This window comes from Misgurnus anguillicaudatus, chromosome 19 (genome assembly GCF_027580225.2).
Source record: "Misgurnus anguillicaudatus chromosome 19, ASM2758022v2, whole genome shotgun sequence".
In the NCBI taxonomy this organism is placed as follows: domain Eukaryota; kingdom Metazoa; phylum Chordata; class Actinopteri; order Cypriniformes; family Cobitidae; genus Misgurnus; species Misgurnus anguillicaudatus.
In genome coordinates this window covers 33,659,688-33,679,282 of record NC_073355.2, presented here as the reverse complement: position 1 = coordinate 33,679,282, position 19,595 = coordinate 33,659,688, and the positions used below count along the sequence as shown (strand labels likewise).

General features: G+C 35.4%; 1 protein-coding gene across 16 annotated transcripts in view; it reads right to left on the bottom strand.

Annotated features, from left to right (window-relative positions):
- The window catches only part of LOC129436405 (beta-1,4 N-acetylgalactosaminyltransferase 2), an 88,975-nt gene that overhangs the window by 56,520 nt on the left and 12,860 nt on the right, over positions 1-19,595 (bottom strand). Inside the window, exons 7-12 of one of the 16 annotated variants that reach the window (XR_012359299.1) lie at positions 16,350-16,433; positions 15,170-15,351; positions 14,644-14,787; positions 14,100-14,322; positions 11,750-13,580; positions 3,094-3,234 (exon numbers count right to left, since the gene is read on the bottom strand). The exons of 11 other annotated variants lie outside the window; for them this stretch is intronic. Coding sequence is in view for 4 of the 5 variants with exons in the window: in XM_055194531.2 (XP_055050506.2) it covers positions 14,100-14,322; positions 14,644-14,787; positions 15,170-15,351; positions 16,350-16,433 (633 nt within the window). In the remaining variant the exon portion in view is untranslated. Of the gene's footprint in view, positions 1-3,093; positions 3,235-11,749; positions 13,581-14,099; positions 14,323-14,643; positions 14,788-15,169; positions 15,352-16,349; positions 16,434-19,595 lie in introns of those variants that run through there. 4 more of the 16 variants (XM_055194531.2, XM_073857513.1, XM_055194528.2 and 1 more) reach the window with 4 other exon arrangements.

The window sequence follows — 19,595 nt, the reverse complement described above, 5'->3', positions numbered from 1 at the left end:
CATCTGTTTTTAAATGCTACCCCACGGATTTATTGTATATAATGACTCTGTACCTGTGGATATGGTGAGATGAGAACGTTTGGAAATTCTTTATCTCTTGTTTGTAACAAATAAAGTATTTTTAGAGTAACCTTATATAAAGCCTAATATATTCTAAAAATTTAATTATACACCATATATTTCTTTATAAAAGTATAGGCTACAATATCAGAACTCAACCCATTATTATTTTTGTTCAATTTATTAATTATCTATAAGTTTTAAAAAGACAGTAATAGTACTATTTAGTAAAAAAAAGAACCTTATAAAAATATACTGTATGTTACTGTGAGAATATTTTACCACTGTTAATCGACGTGTGATCCTAACTTAAAAACGAAAGTAAAATGTTCGTCCGCATGGCAGGCGCGGACTATTTAAAAAACTATTATAAAGCAGTTGAATGTTGCGTTACAGTATCTTCTAATGAGAAAAATATTCCCGAGCAGCTTTCAGCCATGATCACTTTGAGAACTTTTCTTGCAAGCAAGTGGAAAACGTATTTTGAATAACAACACGTTATAAATATGTGCTTTCCTCTCAATAACATAAACACACAACAAATATGACAGCAGGGGTAAAAAAATAGAAAGAAAGCATCTCTGATCACAGTGATGTTGTTAGCTCTGTAATTCAGTACTGTAAGTCAGGCCACGTTTATTGATACACTTTATACAATATAGCCTTTATACAATTGCTTTTAAGCAACAAATAGCCTATCATAACTTTCTATAAGCCTACTGTGTAATTGAGACATCAATTTAAGAAATGCATTAAAAGCAGAAAGACGTAGGCTGCGGAAATAGTGGGTTCACTTCAATCCACACCACACCCGACGTTCTTGCTTCTTATTTATTAAATCGAGGCAATTTTTTGATTAAACATTGATTAATATTAAGATACAATTTATACAAAACGAAATTCACTTTAAAGAAAGTCTTTCTAAAAAACAAACCTATGCAGGGCTCGCAAAATCGCTAGCCCGACGTCCCGGGGCTATGGCGAATTCCTGTCGGGCTACAAAAATGTATCTGCGCCCTGCCCGTCGGGCGGAGGAAAAATATTGTAATGTGTTTGCATTCTCTCAGATTTAGTTAGGTAATAATATTGTATGTAATTCGGCGTCATATTGGCAGTCAGTCACTAACAAGTGAAACTGCCAGGAAATGAAGTGAAAGCATAATTAAACCCATTATTCCTTTCGTGTTCACGTCTGATATGCGCGCTCCTCGGCTCTGCTCTTCATGCTACACGAGTAGGCTACCCGCTTGCTCTTGTGCTCATCAAAAAGTGAATTAAATGTTTATTTATTTGTCATTTCGTTTAACCCCAGAGTCTAACATTATTAATTCCCCTTTTCTTTCTTTCTTTCATTAGTAAGTTAACTTAAATGTGAGAACGAAAATAAATATTTAGTTATTTGCATGAAGAGAATATGATGTTAGATAGAAGCTTAATTTTAAGCATTTAGTGGCCTAATTTATTTGTAATAAACACTTTAATAGGCTATTTAAAAAAGTATTAAGTTTATTGAGTTCATTTATATTTCTAGTCACTGTGTGCATGTTCTTTTTTTGTAGGCTATGACCTATGAAAGCCCAATAACTTTTTTTTACCAAAAAGGCTTAATTAATGGTGAAAGTATCAATAACGTCAAAAATGTGACGTGCAGTTTGTGTGTGTGTGTATGCTGTTTAAATTAGTGTTCTCACCAATACGCTTGTGATTCGTGAAGTTTTGACGAATTTTATAGACTTCTTCAAAACTGACACACCCCGACTTAATCCATGCCCACCCATATGTCACGTTCTGCATCCGCCACTGCCGCATGGACATTGAAAATTAGTTAATACTATATGTTGTTATAATATAATATGTTGTATGTTAATATATGTATGTATATCTGAAGTTGTAACGAAAGAAAATTCCCCCTGGGATTATTAAAAGTATTTCTGCTTCTGATTAATAGCGCATATATTCATCTGAGAACTGATGATGTCTGTGTGCTTCAGACCCTGGCTGTGTGCACTGAAGTGTATATGACAATAAAGTAATGAAACTCAATGTATTTATTTTTAAAATATATTTTTAATAGGCCTATAGGCTCATAGGTTTTTTGTTAAAAAAAATTCACAGCACCCCCTGTTCAAAATGACTTCCAGCGGCCCTGGCGGCTACCGTAGCTTCTCTATGCGTTTTAAAAGCGAGAGGTGAGCAGTTAACTAAGCCACTGGTTGCAATTTGCAACCTCACCACTAGATGCCACTAAAATGTACACACTGCACCTTTAAACAGACAAGCAAATGATAAGTAAGATAATCTGTCAAATACAGGGGTTGTATAGTAGTAGTATGGTGTATGGCCTCCTTTTGCAGCAAATACAGCATCAAAAACCTTGATATGGCGACCACAGTAAACCCTTATACTTGTGAAGACAATACAGCACCAAACCATAAGAATAAGCAACAGTAATGAAAGTAAAGCAAAGTAGAATTACAGGTAGAATGAAATGAATGTTTAACTGATAAACTATCTACATATGAAAATTTGTAAATGATAAAGATATAAGTAAAGATTAGAAAATAAGAAATTAAATACAACACAGATGTATATCTGAACTCTATGGAGATATCCTGACAGTACCCTATTACCCTGGCTTTTTCAAATCTTAAATGTCTCTCCAATATTGTATGGGCATCTGCTTACTCAACCTTCACACTCTTTCTTCTTCTTCCTTTATTTCTTTACGCCATTCCAGCATCTACGGCTATATTCATTGCGAGAACAAGTTAATCCATACACAAGTTTTATTCAGACAAGTTGATCCATACATAGGTTGGGGAGGGACAATTTGGCATCTTCAATCCGGAGTACCCGGAGTAAACCCACTCTGACACAGGGAGAACAACCAGCATGTCATGCATATACACTAAATTGGCCAGGGTTTCAGTGTCCTTGGTTGATTAAACAAACCAAACAGAAAAAATGGGGTGGAATTATAGTGGAAGTCATGGAATAAATGGCAAGAAATTAAGAAAAAAAGAATGCTCATACCCAGATGACGGCATGTAAAGATGACTTGGATGCCACTCAAGCAGTCCAATTAGACTCACACAAATGCCCAGCACGATCACACAGAGCAGAATCAGAAAATGTTTCGGCAGAATGAATCTGGGAAATGTCATAATTGAGGATCTGAAAGACACAATCATAAAAACAAATCAAAAACTGCAAAACACGAGAAATGTAAAACTTTTTCTTCATTTTTCATAAGAATAATCGGAATAATATGATGCATAGCACTAGTGCAAGTAACAAATGCAATAGGCTAATATATTTTGATTAAGGTTTCTTGAGTTTAATACCTTATAAAATTGCAATGCTTAAAGGTGCAGTGTGTAAATTTTAGCGGCATCTAGTGGCGAGGTTGCGAATTGGAACCAACGGCTCAGTCCAATGTTCACCTCTTGCTTTAGAAACACATAGAGAAGCTACGGTAGCCGCCACCGGACAAACATGTCATCGCCAGAGACAACTTAGTAAAAAAGTTTGTCCTTTAAGGGCTTCTGCACAAAATGGCGACTTCCATGTAAGGGGACCCTCGGTTTATGTAGATAAAAACGTCTCATTCTAAGGTAATAAACACATAACAGTTCATTATAAAAAGGTCTTTATATACCCCTGATAATATAGTTTTATATATAATTTTGCATTTCTGTGAAGATATCCTTCTTAAAATTACACATTGCACCTTTAATATTGTTACTTTTTCCCCTTTTGGTCTAGGGCAGTGGTTCCCAACTCCAGTCGTCGGCCCCCTCCCAGAATGTTTTAGATGTCTCCTTATAGAGGGTATGCATGTGACGTCACCTTCGGCGATAGTGCCTGCAGTTACGCCCACTGAGTGGCAAAAGACAGAGCAGCAGCATTTGTGTACACTGTTTAATCAGCAAAAACACAGGTGAAAAGCATCTAAATGAGAAACAGCTGTTGTGTGATAGACTGTACTAACAGATTAACAAGAATTCGGAGCTATGGTTTTACAGACTGCCAAAAACACAGAAAGGAGAAGTAAATTGATTGTTCATGCCAACATCCACAGACCACAGGTGGGTTGAAGTTCTTAGGGTCACTATCAAGCAAGAGTTTTTACTTTCTACTTAAAAGTATTTTTCAAGTATTTGTATTGTATTTGTATACATTCCAAAGCATATTTTTATTCTATTACATTTCATAAATGCAAGTTTTTGTTTTACATTGAATATTTACTCAAGTAAAAGTACACACTTTTAATGTAATTAGGTATTAAATACATTGTATTATGCAATATTAAAGAATACACAGTATGATTCTATGCCTTAATGTAGTGATGTAAACATTTTCCCAATACAAACATCCTAATAAAGCACAGATGCTTGGAAAATGTAACTAATGTAACGAAGTGTTGTCCACCTCTGCTATCAAGTCCAACTAAATTTTATTTAAGCGATAATAGTCAGTTTTACTGGCATTTTCGCAGCAGCTGCTATAAAAACCAGCCATTTTGTTGAACGTTTACCACTCAACAGGGCGAGTTATGGTGTGGTCATGAGGAAAGTGACGTCAATGCATACCCTCTATATGAAACCTCTGATTCCACTTCCAGAATGTTTGAAACGTTTCCTTAAAGGAAAACACAACCGTTTTTCAGTATTTTACTATGTTCTTACCTCAACTTAGACAAATGAATACATACCTATCTGTTTTCAATGTGTGCACTTAATCTTTGTACAGTGTAATTGTGTTAGCATTTAGCCTTGCACCACTCATTCTTTGGGATCCAAACAGGGATGAATTTAGAAGCAGCCAAACACTTCCATGTTTTCCCTATAAAGACTGTTACATGAGTAGTTAAGTATGGTGGCACAAAATAAAACGTGCTGATTTTGGATGGGGCTAGGCTAAATGCTCGTTCACAACGCGCTTTTCCTTTAATTAACACATTAGCTTAACTGAATCAGGTGTTTTATACATGGAGACATCTAAAACATTTAGGGGAGGGGTGAGGACTGGAGTTGGGAGCCACTGGTCTACGCATTTAGAAGAGGAAGGTTTAAAAAAAGAAAAGAAAATCGAAACACTTCATACCACTATCCCAGAGTACAACAACAACCTCAGGTTTGTTTAAACAGAAAGCAGAGTTTTATTTTTGCTTAAAATATGCGTTTCTGCTAGTTATCATTCAGGAGAGAGAGTAAAGCCTAAAACAACAAACAAAACAATGTATAACTAAAGTTTAGGGGAACATAGACTAACCTGAGAGAAAATAATATAAAATCAAACAGCATCAACTCCCCTTGCTTATAAGAGTATCTCCTAAAGATTTAAAAAAAAAAAAATTTAACCCTTAAGGTTCACAATGTCTCCTAATTACCACACAAAAGTAGAGAGTAGTAGAGGGTAACACAAAATATAACACAGGATCACAATCCACTTTTCTACAAATTGTTGTTAAGTTTTACTCACTAAAGGATACAGCCACTGCTGCCATGTATTAAAAGAAAAGACAACATTCAGTCTGAAGCAGGAAGAAGTGTCCTCACAGCATTTACCAAAAGTGTTTTTCAATCACTTGGTCTGAGGCAAGCTCACACAAACTAGCTGCAGCTGATAGTGATTTGGCTTGAGAGCTGGTTGGTGCTGTGTGCGAAACCACTCTCTCGTTCACTTTTTCCCTATATAGCGAATGACAAGTGAACAAAAATGAGTGAGTGATGTTTGGACACTGACATAAATACCATGCATCGCAGCCATTTGTCAATTTGTGGTGTTTACTCTCATTATCCTTCAGCTGATTCCATTCGTTTCCTGTTATATCATGGAAAATAGTGAGTGTGCATAAATTTCAGTCAGAGTGCATTGTGGGTAAAAAGTAGTGAACGAATGTAGGAAAGGTAGTTGTTTACTCCGGTTATGGAAACCACCACAAAATGGTAGATGCCAAATATAGTGCACTAGGACAGTGTTTCCCAACCCTGGTCCTCGGGCACCCCCTCCCAGAAAGTTTTAGATGTCTCCTTATTTAAAACACCTGATTCGACTGATCAACCTCCTTCCAAAATGGTAAAGACGTGTCCCTAACAAGCTGATGAGTTAAATCAGGTGTGCTTAATAAGGAGACATCTAAAACTTTCTGGGAGGGGGTGCCCGAGGACCAGGGTTGGGAAACACTGCACTAGGAGATAGGGTGTCTTTTAATCAGAGAGAAAGAGAGAGAGAAAGAGAGAGAGAGAGAGAGAGAGAGAGAGAGAGAGAGAGAGAGAGAGAGGGAGAAAAAACACAGGCCCACGACATACATAGCATCCACAGAATTTGTATCAATTAACAAACTTTTACTCATATTGTACTCATCCTGGGCCATAACAATATATACTGCTGTCTTCCCAAAAATGCCCAAAAATGTTAATAGACCAACATTAGTCGTGTCCATTAGCACATGTCTTGACTCAAGGGTTTGCAGTGTACACGCTGCTGAAAAAAAACAGCATACCAGCAAGATATGTTGTGTTTTGGTGCTGGTTTGCTTGTGAACACCAGCTAAACCAGCTTAAAACCAGCACCAGCATCAGCACAAGCTAAACCAGCACCAAAACCAGCACTATAGCACCGGCATCCCAAGCTGGTCACACCAGCATGCCGGTCATACCAGCAACACCAGCATATGTTGTGTTTTGATGCTGGTATGCTGGTGGCCACCAGTTTAACCAGCATAGACCAGCATAATTCCCATGCTGGTCCATGCTGGTTTGATGCTGGTTTTTTCAGCATGGCATGCAGTGTAATTGTCCATCCATAAACCTAATTCCTATAAAAACTGTATTTTAAATATCTTTGTTAAAACTAATTACATATCACAGTGCTCGTGCTTTCGTGCGAGCTGTAGATTTGGAACCACAATGTGGTTTCAAGTGAATTTTTTTTTAAACAGTGTTGTGAGAAAAAGTCTCAGCTTAATTCTTTATATAAAAAAAATCAGAAGCAAAGATTCCATGTGCCAAACAAAAATTAACTTTATTCGCTCGAGCGAACAAAGTTCAGATAATCAAAAAATACATCAGCATGTATTCAAAGATCATCCCCCAGCCGTCTGATCCTCTCACATCTGACTACATTTTTTGCAGTAACATCAAACACTTCTTATGTGAGATGATGTACTCTGCTCATTAGTTCTCTTGGTCTTGACCTGCCACAGTTATTTATTACTTTAGGGTTTCCCATTCTAATTGTGGTGAAAGTGCAGCTGGACTCCTTGTTTTTTTATTTTTTAATGAACTGATAAACTGAAACAGTTAATAAAGTTAATTAAATGTCTGTATGAAATTTAACAAAGTGTTGTTAACTTTTGGTGCAATAATAAGATACATATTCAGGCCATAAGCTCTGTGAGAATATACTGTATTTACAGCGTATCAGTCACACAAGATAAATTTTTAGGATATGTGTACGTAAATTAATTGTTAATTCTGGTGTTATTTGCAATGTTTATGTTTTAATCGGGCAGAATAATGGATTTTTTAAAAAACGTTAAGGTGAGTGTGTCTGCTGCATTCTGTTAATGACACGGGTATAAACAAAGTTTTTTTTGACATTCAGCTACACGGTCAGCATCATTTCTCTATTATAAGTTTAGCTAACTTGTAAGTTTAAATAACATAATTACAAAACAAGCAAATTATTGCATGCACATACAGTACAAAGTATGATTATTTATTTAGATTTCAGAATGAGCACGTTTGTCATTAATACTAATTATGCTGCGGTCGGCCGCTGATCTGATACTGTAATGAAGATGAATGTATAATAACTGATTAAAAGGCAAAATTTACAACTTTCAGTAAATAACTGGGTGATTCTCACGAAAACTTGGTTTTAAAAATGTCAAGCATGAAAATGTAAAAATTGCTTAAATTTACTTTATTTCCCACCAGACATTGAAAAACAAAGTCTGGAGTAAATGGGAACATTAATTTAAAAACTTTTACTTATCACTTTTTAACACTTTTTGTAACATAATTTAAAAAACTAGTCCTAAAAAATGTCATTACCGCAACAGTCAGAAAACATCAACACTGACATATTTTCAAAATGACATGACAAACCTGAAAAAACATAATTTGGAGATTCTGCACATGCATTTAAAATCAAAGTATTATGCTTCTATTTATTAAATTAACATTTAATAAGCATCTGTTGCGGTAATGATAGTCAAAATGTTGTGTAAGCATTCTGACAAGACGATATTTCAAATTAACTGTAAAAAAATTATCTTACCTGGTAGTAATCTTGAAGTCTGGTAGTAATCTTGAAGTAACTGGTCCATGTGCTTGGTCACTCAAAATCAAACTTTATTAAAATTCTGTATGTGTGCTTAAACTGTTCTAAAAAAGTGTTGCGGAGGATGAGAACATCAGGCATGGACACATCATTTTCCTAATTTTTCTTCATTATTATTATACATGAATATTCAGTAAATATTTTTCTGTCATCTAAAGTAGTCTAGCAAAACATCCATTTATTTTTTTTTTCTTAATATTTTTGTGTTAATTTGATTAAATTACAACATAACGGATGTTCAAACACAGTCGGACACATTGCGGTAATGAGAATTTCAGCAGAAAATGAGATAAAATTTACAATTATAAATTCTTATGTTGAAATCACACATTGTGCAAGGTAGAACACAGTATTGTGTTAATTCTGATGCTTTTTAATGTTACTATATTACACATTTTAAAGCTAAAATCATTAGTGCCGTGGTGTTTCAATGGTTTTGTGAGAATCACCCAACTATGTACATGCTTATGACGTTTGCGTTGTAATGATGTACAGGGTAACTTTAGATATAAAAACAGAGACTAGTAAAGTGATGTTTTAGCATTAAAATCTGATAACGTCTATTGATTTAATAGAACGTTTGGGTATACCAACATGGCGTCGCGGTGGCTTCACAATCGTGACGTCATGTGCAATCCAGTCATTTATATAGATCAGTGCTTTGTACCCAAATAGTTCATATTAGTACTTCAAAGGTACATATTGGCAGTTCAAAGATACATATTTGTACCTAAATGGTACATATTAAGACCTTTTTTAAAGGGTACTGCATGGTTGCATAACATCAACCCAACATTGGGTCATTTTTAACCCATTTTAACCCGCTTTTAACAATGTGTTCTGTACAATATTACCCATTATGGGTCAAAAATAACCCAGCCATTTTTAGAGTGCAGTGGCACTTTTTATTTAATAAAAATGTGATTGCCAACGAAGTAGCTTATTAATATGTATTTAGTATACAATTAAAAAAATGATTGGAGAAATCATAATGCTTTATTGGCAAGCATATTTTGATTAGAATTTTTATTTTTGGGTGAACTATCCCTTTAAGGTCCCAGATATGTATAATAAATGTATTACGGTGGGGTCTCTAACGTCATCACCTGGCGGCCATCTTCCCTCGGGCAGCTCGCTCACTTGTAGCATTGTGTTTTGGAGGTGCATGTGCTTTTAAATGACCATAACTTCTACCGCTCAAATTTCTACCGATTTTCGAATGGTTTGGTTTCTTACAAACGTTATTAACGTGCCAATAATTCTGGATGCTTTAACATGTTTCATAAAAATATTTTTTTTAGTTTTAGTATACAGTGTCATATGTACATCTTTGATGTTTATAACAAACCAAACCGTTTGAAAATCGGTAGAAAATTAAGCAAGTTACACTGAAAAAAAAATGATTCATTCAATTTACTCAAATTTTTAAGGTAAGTGGTTGAAACAGAGCCGGCGCCAGACCATAACTAACAGGGGGGCACGCGGCTTCCAAAGGGGGGGGGCACGCAATTAGCAACAATAACTTGCAAAAACAAGACATTAAAACAACAAATACAGTACAAGCACACACACAACTGGTACAGACTGTCAGCTCATTTCCCGTATAAAGTGCAGAAGATCACAAACTAATCAGTATTACCATAATCACGTCGCAATGCTGTTAACGGTCTATAGCCACACTTAAAATTTAGGCTTACGTAAATTAAAACAACGCTAACTTACCTTAAAAAAAGCTGAAGGCGGCATGTGCGAACATTAAACTTCCTTAAAACAGTGTCCTGTAGATTTGAAAATTCCGCCTCAACCTCTTATCTCCGAGTTTGAGCCAATCGGTGTTTGCATGAAGTCAGATGTAGCAGGCGGTGCTGGTTCGTTCTAAATGTTCTAATATCCATATTTTACACAATCCATAAAATGCCGCGAAAAACACGTTGCTATATCAAGTCAAATTAATATGTTAAAGACGTAAAGACGCTAGAGACGCCGCAATGCAACCAATCAGAGAAACTGGTATATTTTAATTAAAAAAACATAAATCAACTATATTTTCCTCATTTGATTACATGAAACATTCAATGTTTCATTTTAATTATTCTTGATATATATTAAATTAATAAAAAACTGTATAACAACCTGTTTGGGGGGGCACGGCCCGCGAATGCCCCCCCCCTTGACGCCAGCCCTTGGTTGAAATCAATTTATTTAAGCTACATTTAAACAAAAAAGATTAGTAAAGTAAATAAAAACTTGTTTAAATGTAGCTTAAATTAATTGATTGCAACCACTTTAAAAAAATTTAGTAAATTGAATTTTCAGTGATATGGTCTTTAAAAGTATATGTACCATTAAAACACAATGCTACGAGTATGCGATCGCCATGTGGTAAGAAGGCCACCAAATGCGGACGTTCCAGACATCTAGCCTTTACAGATGATGGTACGCATTGACTTCCATATTATTACTTTTTCCTACCATGGAAGTCAGTGGGTACCGTCCACTGTGTGGTTATATACATCATTTATCAAAACTTCCCCTTTCTGATCAACAGAGTAAAGAAACGCATACAGGCTGAGGGTGAGTAAATGATGACAGAGTTTTCCTTTTAGAATGAACTATACCTTTAAAGCCATAGTTTTGTTAAATGCACACATATATATCTCATCTGATGTATTTATGCAAACAACAATTGCATTTAAAAAAAAAAAACATACATTTAACATTTTCATTAAAACAATTAACATAAAATAATAATTAACCATATCAGCTGGTACAGTTTGTACGTCTATGATCGTTTATTCAAAGCAACAGAAAGAACCTTTTAAAAAAAATTACAGTACCTCCTAATATCGTACCTCCTCCAGATTTAACTAAAGTCGTATATGATTAGAGTCTGAGGTGCCCAAGCAAAAAGATAACATAAAGCAACTCTGAACCAATACACATCTTTGTTTCGTTTTCTAGGTCGCAGTGACTCAGCTTCCTTAATACAAAATTGAAAACTCACGGTTTCTTAAGTATTGATATGTGATCATTTACCACTCATATACATTATTATACAGGGTCTACTGGTGACTGTTTATATACTTTAAAGGCACAGTAAACATTTTCTCACTAAATTTTAATTTACAAAGCATATTTGTATTTGTCAGATTGGTTTTCCTCTAGTCAAACAATTAAAAATATTTAATTCATGTTAATAAACACAGAGTATTAAATGGATTTTGTTTACCATGACTGCACAGAGTTGCCTATTCAAGTTCTCTTGTAAGACCTCATCTACACGAATTAGCACACAACTTACTGTAATAATAACCTGAAAAAAGCGAGGTGCACCTACCAACACGAGCCATTCTTTTTAGGAAATCCGACGCCTCTTTCAGGAAGAAGTCCTTGTATGAATTGGTCTGAGACAGCCATCGTTTCCCCTCTCCCCTTAACCCAACGCCTAAAAAAAGAAACTATCACTTTACCCACTGATATGTACTGTATCAGATTTCTGTTTCCATTAATGTTCAACACGAAGACTAATAAGATAGGAAGACATAGTATGCTGTTCAACAAACTCCTACATGCAAAGTTTTACAGAAAATGCTCTCTCTGTCTAATCGCTGCCCACATCTGCATAATCTTTACAATGCCTTTATATATTTTTTACTTTTTGGAAGGGGGTGGGGTTTGATGGGGCTATTATAACAAAATTTATATGGCACATTATATTACATGAGAATGTCTTAAGACTTGTGGCTCTTTGTTTTACTGTTTAAATCATTATGATTACAACCAGTTAACCAGAGTGAGGGTGGCTGGCATTTGGCAATGATCCCTTAGCTTAGATGCATGTAAACATGTTTGTTTTAAGCCCATAAAACTAAAAACAACAAACAAAACTTGCTCCTACTTTGTGCAAAAGTTCTGACATAATGACTGCTGATACTATAGATACCAATGGCTTTGCTTTATTCACCCTGTTTAAAATTATATTGTGAAATCCTATCAGTGTATGATTCATTAAACAGATTACAAAAGTGAGGCCCCAGTTTTATGACATTTTATAAAACACACGATTGCATCATATTCTGTGTAATTAAACTTCAGAAAAATAAGGCTACTGACCAACTGTATAATTTAATATAATTCGTTAAATTCAAACTATACACAAGGGGGCAACACGATCCTCTATGACATCATTAGCACCTTTATTTTTAACAGTGTTGACATGGCACAAACTTTCACTTAGATGTTTGATCCTATATTATAATTATGAATAAAGCAGTTGATGTGCAGCAGTTGATTCATATGAAGCGCACTGGGACCTCATTGTTTTCCCTTTTAAAAAAGAAGTCAAAGCACAAAAGAACCAAAAAGCGAACCATACTCAGACAACCCCCAGAAGTAGCCTAATGCCTAAATGTATGGTTCACTTTTGGGTCCTTTTAGGGGGTTTGAGATCACTTGGCTTGTTCACATATACACACTGAACTGCTCCAAGAGCGTTTGGATGGCTCAATTGAACTATATGTGAAAATACCCTTAAATTCAGCCACACACAATATATAAAACACATACATTTATGCAAATAAATAAATAAATTTACATTTACAACGGATTTATGAAATGTACATCATTTACATAATTTACAAAGTTACAAAAATGACAAAATTAATTCATTTTAAAGTTGATTTAGCTCTTGTTTCTGATCTGGATCATGTTGAACATTCTGTAGATTAAAATGAGAAACACTGACTGGTAAACTACACTGCAATACCAGTGATCCAGTTATTTGTTTAACCATTTGTAGATTCGACTGCTGTTGTTTAAATTTTTAAGAAGTAATGAATGAATGCGTGGAGTAATGAGCAAATGAAAAAAAAGACCAGAATGCAAAGCCCCCCCATGTAAATAAATTAAAAAGTCAAAATATGTTTTATAAAAAAAGTGGTGTGCACTTTTCCAAAAAAGAGAGACAGTGATTAGATCCAAAACCGTTCAGTATTTGATACATTTCAAATAATTCTTATAAAAATGATGGGCATATTTTTTCTCTATCTCACTTTCCCCCTCATTCCTATAAACATCATATTCTTCATGTGGCTCATGTATCTGGTGGCCAATAGAGAGATCTTTGCAGGACAACACCAACAGCTTTCCAAGTCCATCAATGAAGAACTCTAAAGATCAATAGAGGATGACGGTGTGCACAACAAAAGAGAGAGATGAATGAATGAGATGAGATGAAAACATCTATATGCTGCAATGTGTTGTGCATGGGATTGCATGAAAAAAAAAATGGAAAAAATGTCATATGATTTGCAAAAACATGCCAGTAAGAAATAGAAATGTTCTCAATTTTCCTTTAGTAGGTCTGGTGAACATTCAATTTTAGGAATTTTGGGAAAAAAACTTTTACTGTAAATAAAATAAACTTGCTATAAAAGCTCGTAAAGTACCCTTAGAGCAGTGGTTCTCAAACAAGGGGGCGCGAGATGGTATAAATTCGGTGTAATTAAACCTCAGAATAACACAGCTACTAACCAACAGCACTACATTGTATCATGTTATGTTTTGCTTACTTCAAATTTTAAGCTTGAAATTGTTTTGTTACTCATTTTATTGGGGAGGGGCAAGGCAAAAAGTTTGAGAACCATTGCCTTAGAGGATCCCCCGTTAGCGGTTTCTGGGGCACTCACCGGTGTGTCCTACTCTTTTTAGAAAGGGATCAAACCCAACTCTTCTCACTGCATCAGTCCGAGCCAAAAAAAAGTTCACTACCACATCCACAAAAAAACAGCCATCATATCCCGGAAGTGGTTTATGATGCTTTCCTTGAAAACGCCTCAAACAGCCACCTTCATCATCTTCAATATACTCAAGACTGAAATAATACTGTTCACCTGAGACCGCTCCACCAACCTATACAGAAAAAAAGAGAGACATGAGGAGTATTAGCACTATAATAATTCATGCAGAAAATAAAGTAATTCTTAAAATATTAATACAATCCTCTGCAAAATATTGATTGGTCTTGATGTCATGTATGCTTTGTCTTGTTTTATATTGGAGCCTGGATTCCAAATGAATCTTTATCACTTCACGCGGTCATGACATCATTCCACCAATATTCATTATTATTGCACTTGAATCCATCAAGCACCAGCAAACATCAACAAACCACATTACTTTATGGAAACTGATTTAATTTATGGCTACAACAAATATGTTATTAACACTTACTACATCCAATTCTGGATTTGCTTCCATAATCTCCACAAATCTCTCAATGCGAGTCTCATCCAAGAATTCAAAGTCATCGTCTACCCACAAGAAGTATTTGGTGGTGACTTGTGATACAGCCAAATTCCTCCCTGCAAACCAGCCCTATAGGGAATCCAATACACAACAACAGAGCAGTAAATAATCCCCAAATCACATACAGTACACATATCATAACATATTTTAGCATAAAGTAACCGCATTAAGACATACATTATTGGTTTTACCACATAAGAAGGTTTATCAGATCAATTAGCACATACTGTACAAAAATACATCTCTAGAATATTTCAATGTGATGCAGATTAAAATACAGTACACTTTCAGAAGAAAAAGTGTAAAAAACACTTCTGTACATGAAACATGCATATTGGTACCTTAGAGGTACACATCTGTACCAAAATGGTACATATTATGATCTTTTTTAAACTTTTGAACCTTTTTTCTGAGAGTGTACAAGCAAAAAGCTGCATGAAATATCGTCTACCTGTGCAGGTGGCATGATGTATTGCTCTATGTTGTCACCAGACACATTTTCTGGATTTGGGTTATCGTCAGCAATGATGATCTTGATTTTCGGGTAAACCTTGCGGATACTCTTGATGAGGACTTTTAATTTGTTATATCTCAGAAATGTCTTTGTTGTAATGGTAACCTGTGAGTTGATATCTAAAATGTGCAAGAGAGACAAAAATGTTTTGTAATTTGGTTCCCTTTTGAGTCTGCTTCTTGCCATTGCACAGGTCTTTCGCAAACATGTCAGCTATTGACGTAATGTCTCGTTCCCTTCACTCAGGGACGTTGATGTAATGTCTGGCTGGGGTGCCATGACTTTTGGATTTGATTCAAGGTTGCATTATGATATCATAACTAAAATTCCCTCTTAATCTCCTAGGGTCTCTTGATATCGACCTCTGGTCCTAGCAGGGGCGTAGCCACGAGGGGGCCTGGGTGGGCCTTGGCCCCCTCTTTTACATGTACGCCCCCCTCAGATTTCCAGTTGCTTAAAATAAAATAAGAAAATGTTGATTTCTTAGTCTGATTGATAGATTGACCAATCAAAATGATGCACGGTAAAATGCAGCTGTTTTCAGAATTGATTGGATTAGCTCATGTCATGTGTTGTTGTGCATAACTTACGCTGTCAATAAGTACAATATTACGCTTTTTCAAAAAAGCACGGAAAAATAAGCGAGAAGGAGAAAATGTGCCATCTACATCATCTGAGTCTTCTTCATGTTCTGCTGAAACAGTGAAGTACACTGTAAAAAATTTCTGTAGAAATTACAGTATTACTGGGTATTACTGGCAACTAGCTGCCAGTAACTTACTGTAGATTTTACATTTATGTTATTTACTGGCAACATTTTGTTCAAAGTTAAATGAACATGAAACATTTTTAGACTTTATCTTCTACAGTAAGTTACTGGCAACCAGCTGCAAAATTACAGCAATTTTTTACAGTGTACGTATTTAAAATAAACATGTAGTACTTATTTATTTTTACTCAAGTTAAAGTAATAAAAGGTTTACTTAAGGACATTATTGCTTTTAATGTACTCAAGTATTAAAGGTAATGCCACGTTTATGAAATGCAGTGGAGTGAAACGAAAGTTACGTTGTCTGTGTCTGATGAGAAAAGATCACCCTGGTAAGTGTGGTCATACCATTTCCTGAATACAGTACAGGAACTGTAGGTCTTCTTATTGTGACTGGAAATATGGCCTCACTGTCCTCAAAACGGAAATACACTACAAAGAAAACATGTTTAATGTCATTTATTTGTCAATGTAATTACACCTCTATCACATCAAATATTTTCAGAACACAGATTTCACAATAATAAATTAAATATTTTTTTTATATTCAAAGCACTTTTGCCGGTCTGATGTACCACACAAACACACACAAATTGTAAATAAACAAATATATAAATAAATAATCTGTCAAAATAAACAAAAAAATAAGAATAATACAACAATTTAAGTGCTGTTAAAGTTTTTCTGAATTGGTAAAACACTAAACCCCATTCTCTGAGTTAAATTCCCAGTGGCCTAATTTTGTCAAATCATTCACTCTCTTTGCAAAACCTTAAACGAGTTTAGGTAGTTAAATACTATTTGCAAATCTCTAGAAATTATTTTGCAAAATTCTAAACACAACTACAACAGAGTTAACAATTCAACTCAAGAAGAACGCATTTTTACACTTTTCTAATAATCTTTTTACCAATTGTACACAATTTAAACCAGCTCAGCGTGTGCAGGTGGTACAGTGCACGGGCCCGTTTCTGTAAGGAGGTTCAAGCAACTTTGAGTAAAAACTTGAACTCTGAGTTGACTGAGTTTTCCGTTACAGAACAACTGAAATGAGTAAGTTCTCCAGGTTAACTCCAAGATAAGCTCGTGCACAACCACTATGAAAAGCCATCATCAGTGGAGCTCCGATATTACACCAATACATGAGTGAATGTTCAAAATTGTTTAAATTTTTTTGTTTAAACTTTAGTGTAATAAATAAACTATATAGGGGTGGTTTCCCGAACAGGGATTAGTTTAGGCCAGGACTACACCTTAGTTTTCTTATGAAATATAACTAGTTTTAACAAACATGCCTTACTAAAACATTACTTGTTTGCATTTTGAGGGAAAACAAAGGGCACTGATGTATTTTTAGATATGTCAGTGCAAGACAGCTCTTACATTTATTTTAGTCTAGGACTAGTCTAATCCCTGTCCGGGAAACCGCCCCATAAATTAGTAAGTTAAAATGACTTGCACTGGCAAGTTGATTAAAGACTAAAAAATGTTTTACAGTGTACGTAATAAATATGTGCGTAATGAATAAATGTATCCAATGACCTAACATGATAGTTAAACACAGCTACTCATTTAAAAATGGGGAGGAGATCGCAATTGTAACGGTCTTGTTCTGTGTCCCTCTGTCTTGTACTATTATTTTAAAGTCATGTCTGTGTCATCCATGTCTGTAGTTCTTTGTAGTTCTTTTGTTCATGGGTCCGTATGCTGATTGTTTCCCAGGTGTGTCTTGTTTCCTTGTTATCCCTTCAGTGTATATAAGCCCAGCGTTTCAGTTGTCTTGTATTAGCCATTGTATGTGGTTTTTCAGGTTTGGTGTTTAGTTCTGTGTATCCTACCAGTATTCTTGTTTTACTTTGTTGTGTTTGTATTAAAGCGTTTGAATCAGATCGGCGAGGTTTGCCGTTTGCAGTCGAGGGAGGAGCTGAAGACAGAGCCGTCAAGGCGGACACCTGCTGCTTGCCGTAGTGACGTGTGAGCCATTGTCCCTTTTTTTTTTAATCGTGAATTAAAAAAGTGAATTAGATTGTGAATTTGATAAAAAGTAACCTTTTAATAAAAAGTTGCAACCAGAAACATTTTATAATAAATTTTAATTGCTGCTTATACTGTATGCCTGAAAAAAATGTGAAACAAGCCTACATTATTAAAATACCAATGGAGTTTGGTATTTTCATTTTTATTTTATTATACGACACAATATAACATTTACCGGTTATAAAAACATGAATTTATAATATAATATTTATAATCACGAAGAGCTGTCTCGTCATCACAACTCCGTGCAGCCGCTCTGGAGAGCTCCGTGCAGCAGCTCTTGTGGTAATATAAAACCATACGTCACAGTCACATGCCTGCAGTGCCAGCTCAAGTCGGACAAAATTACTAACTGGCATGTACTGCTTTAAGTCAGCCGCTGATCAGTCTGCGCAGGTGATTTTAAATGTCAACATTGGCTTTCAGAGATTGTGCACCCCGCCTTTAGGGGTTGTGCACACCAAAACGTTTAAACGCAGCTAAAACGCCGGAGGACGCCGAATGTCAGCTGTTTTTTCAGCTGAGCGCTTTGGTAATTATGATACTTCAGCTGTGAGCCGGTTGGTTGCTGTGGAAATGTCCCGCCCCTCCTCCACTGTGATTGGACGGCCGCATGAGAACTGACATTGACGGAGCTTTTCACCCAAAGTTGAATCTCTTTCAAACGCTGGCTTTCAGCGCGGGAAAAAAACGCTAGCTGCTGGCTTATTTGAAAAACGCAGAGCTTTAATTGGAAACAATTGAAAACATGCGCCGGCCACAGGCGTAAAAGCTTTGGTGTGCACGCCCCCTTAGTGTTAGTTAACAAAGTCAGCAATAAATTGAAATTTAAACTTTATTTTTTTATGGAATATTGTTTTTTTTTTACAAATGACGCCTCATAACACTCACTTTGGCTTAATGTTAGTTAACTTAAAGGGACTCACCTTTTTTAAATATTCTTATTTTCCAGCTCCCCTAGAGTTAAACATTTGATTTTTACCGTTTTGAAATCCATTCAGCTGATCTCCGGGTCTGGCGTTACCACTTTTAGCATAGCTTAGCATAATCCATTGAATCTGGTTAGGCCATTAGCATTGAACTCAAAAATAACCAAAGAGTTTCGATAAGTTTTCCTATTTAAAACTTGACTCTTTTGTAGTTACATCGTGTACTAAGATCGACAAAAAATTTAAAGTTGCGATTTTCTCTTTACCTCCAATATATTTTATATCATTTCAGAAGCCATTTCACTCAGATATGTCACGACAGGGAAAATAAGACAATTCCTACTTCTGTTTCTTTGTTTTTTAGAATAAGGAGCCTATTTATAATTGTGTATACTGAACAATAATTAGCCCTCAGCATGTTTCTAATAAAGGTTTCATCGATTGGGCATAGATACTCAAAGTTTTGTTTAAAATGTGTCAAAAAGCTTAACTTGCCAAATTGAATACCTTAAACAAACAAGGAAAAGTTAAACAAGTTTTTGAAAGTTCCCAGCAGGCATTGCTGTTGTTGTTGACTCTGTTAGTCATTAGAGTTTTTTTAATGAATTATGTAAATGAACTCTCTTCC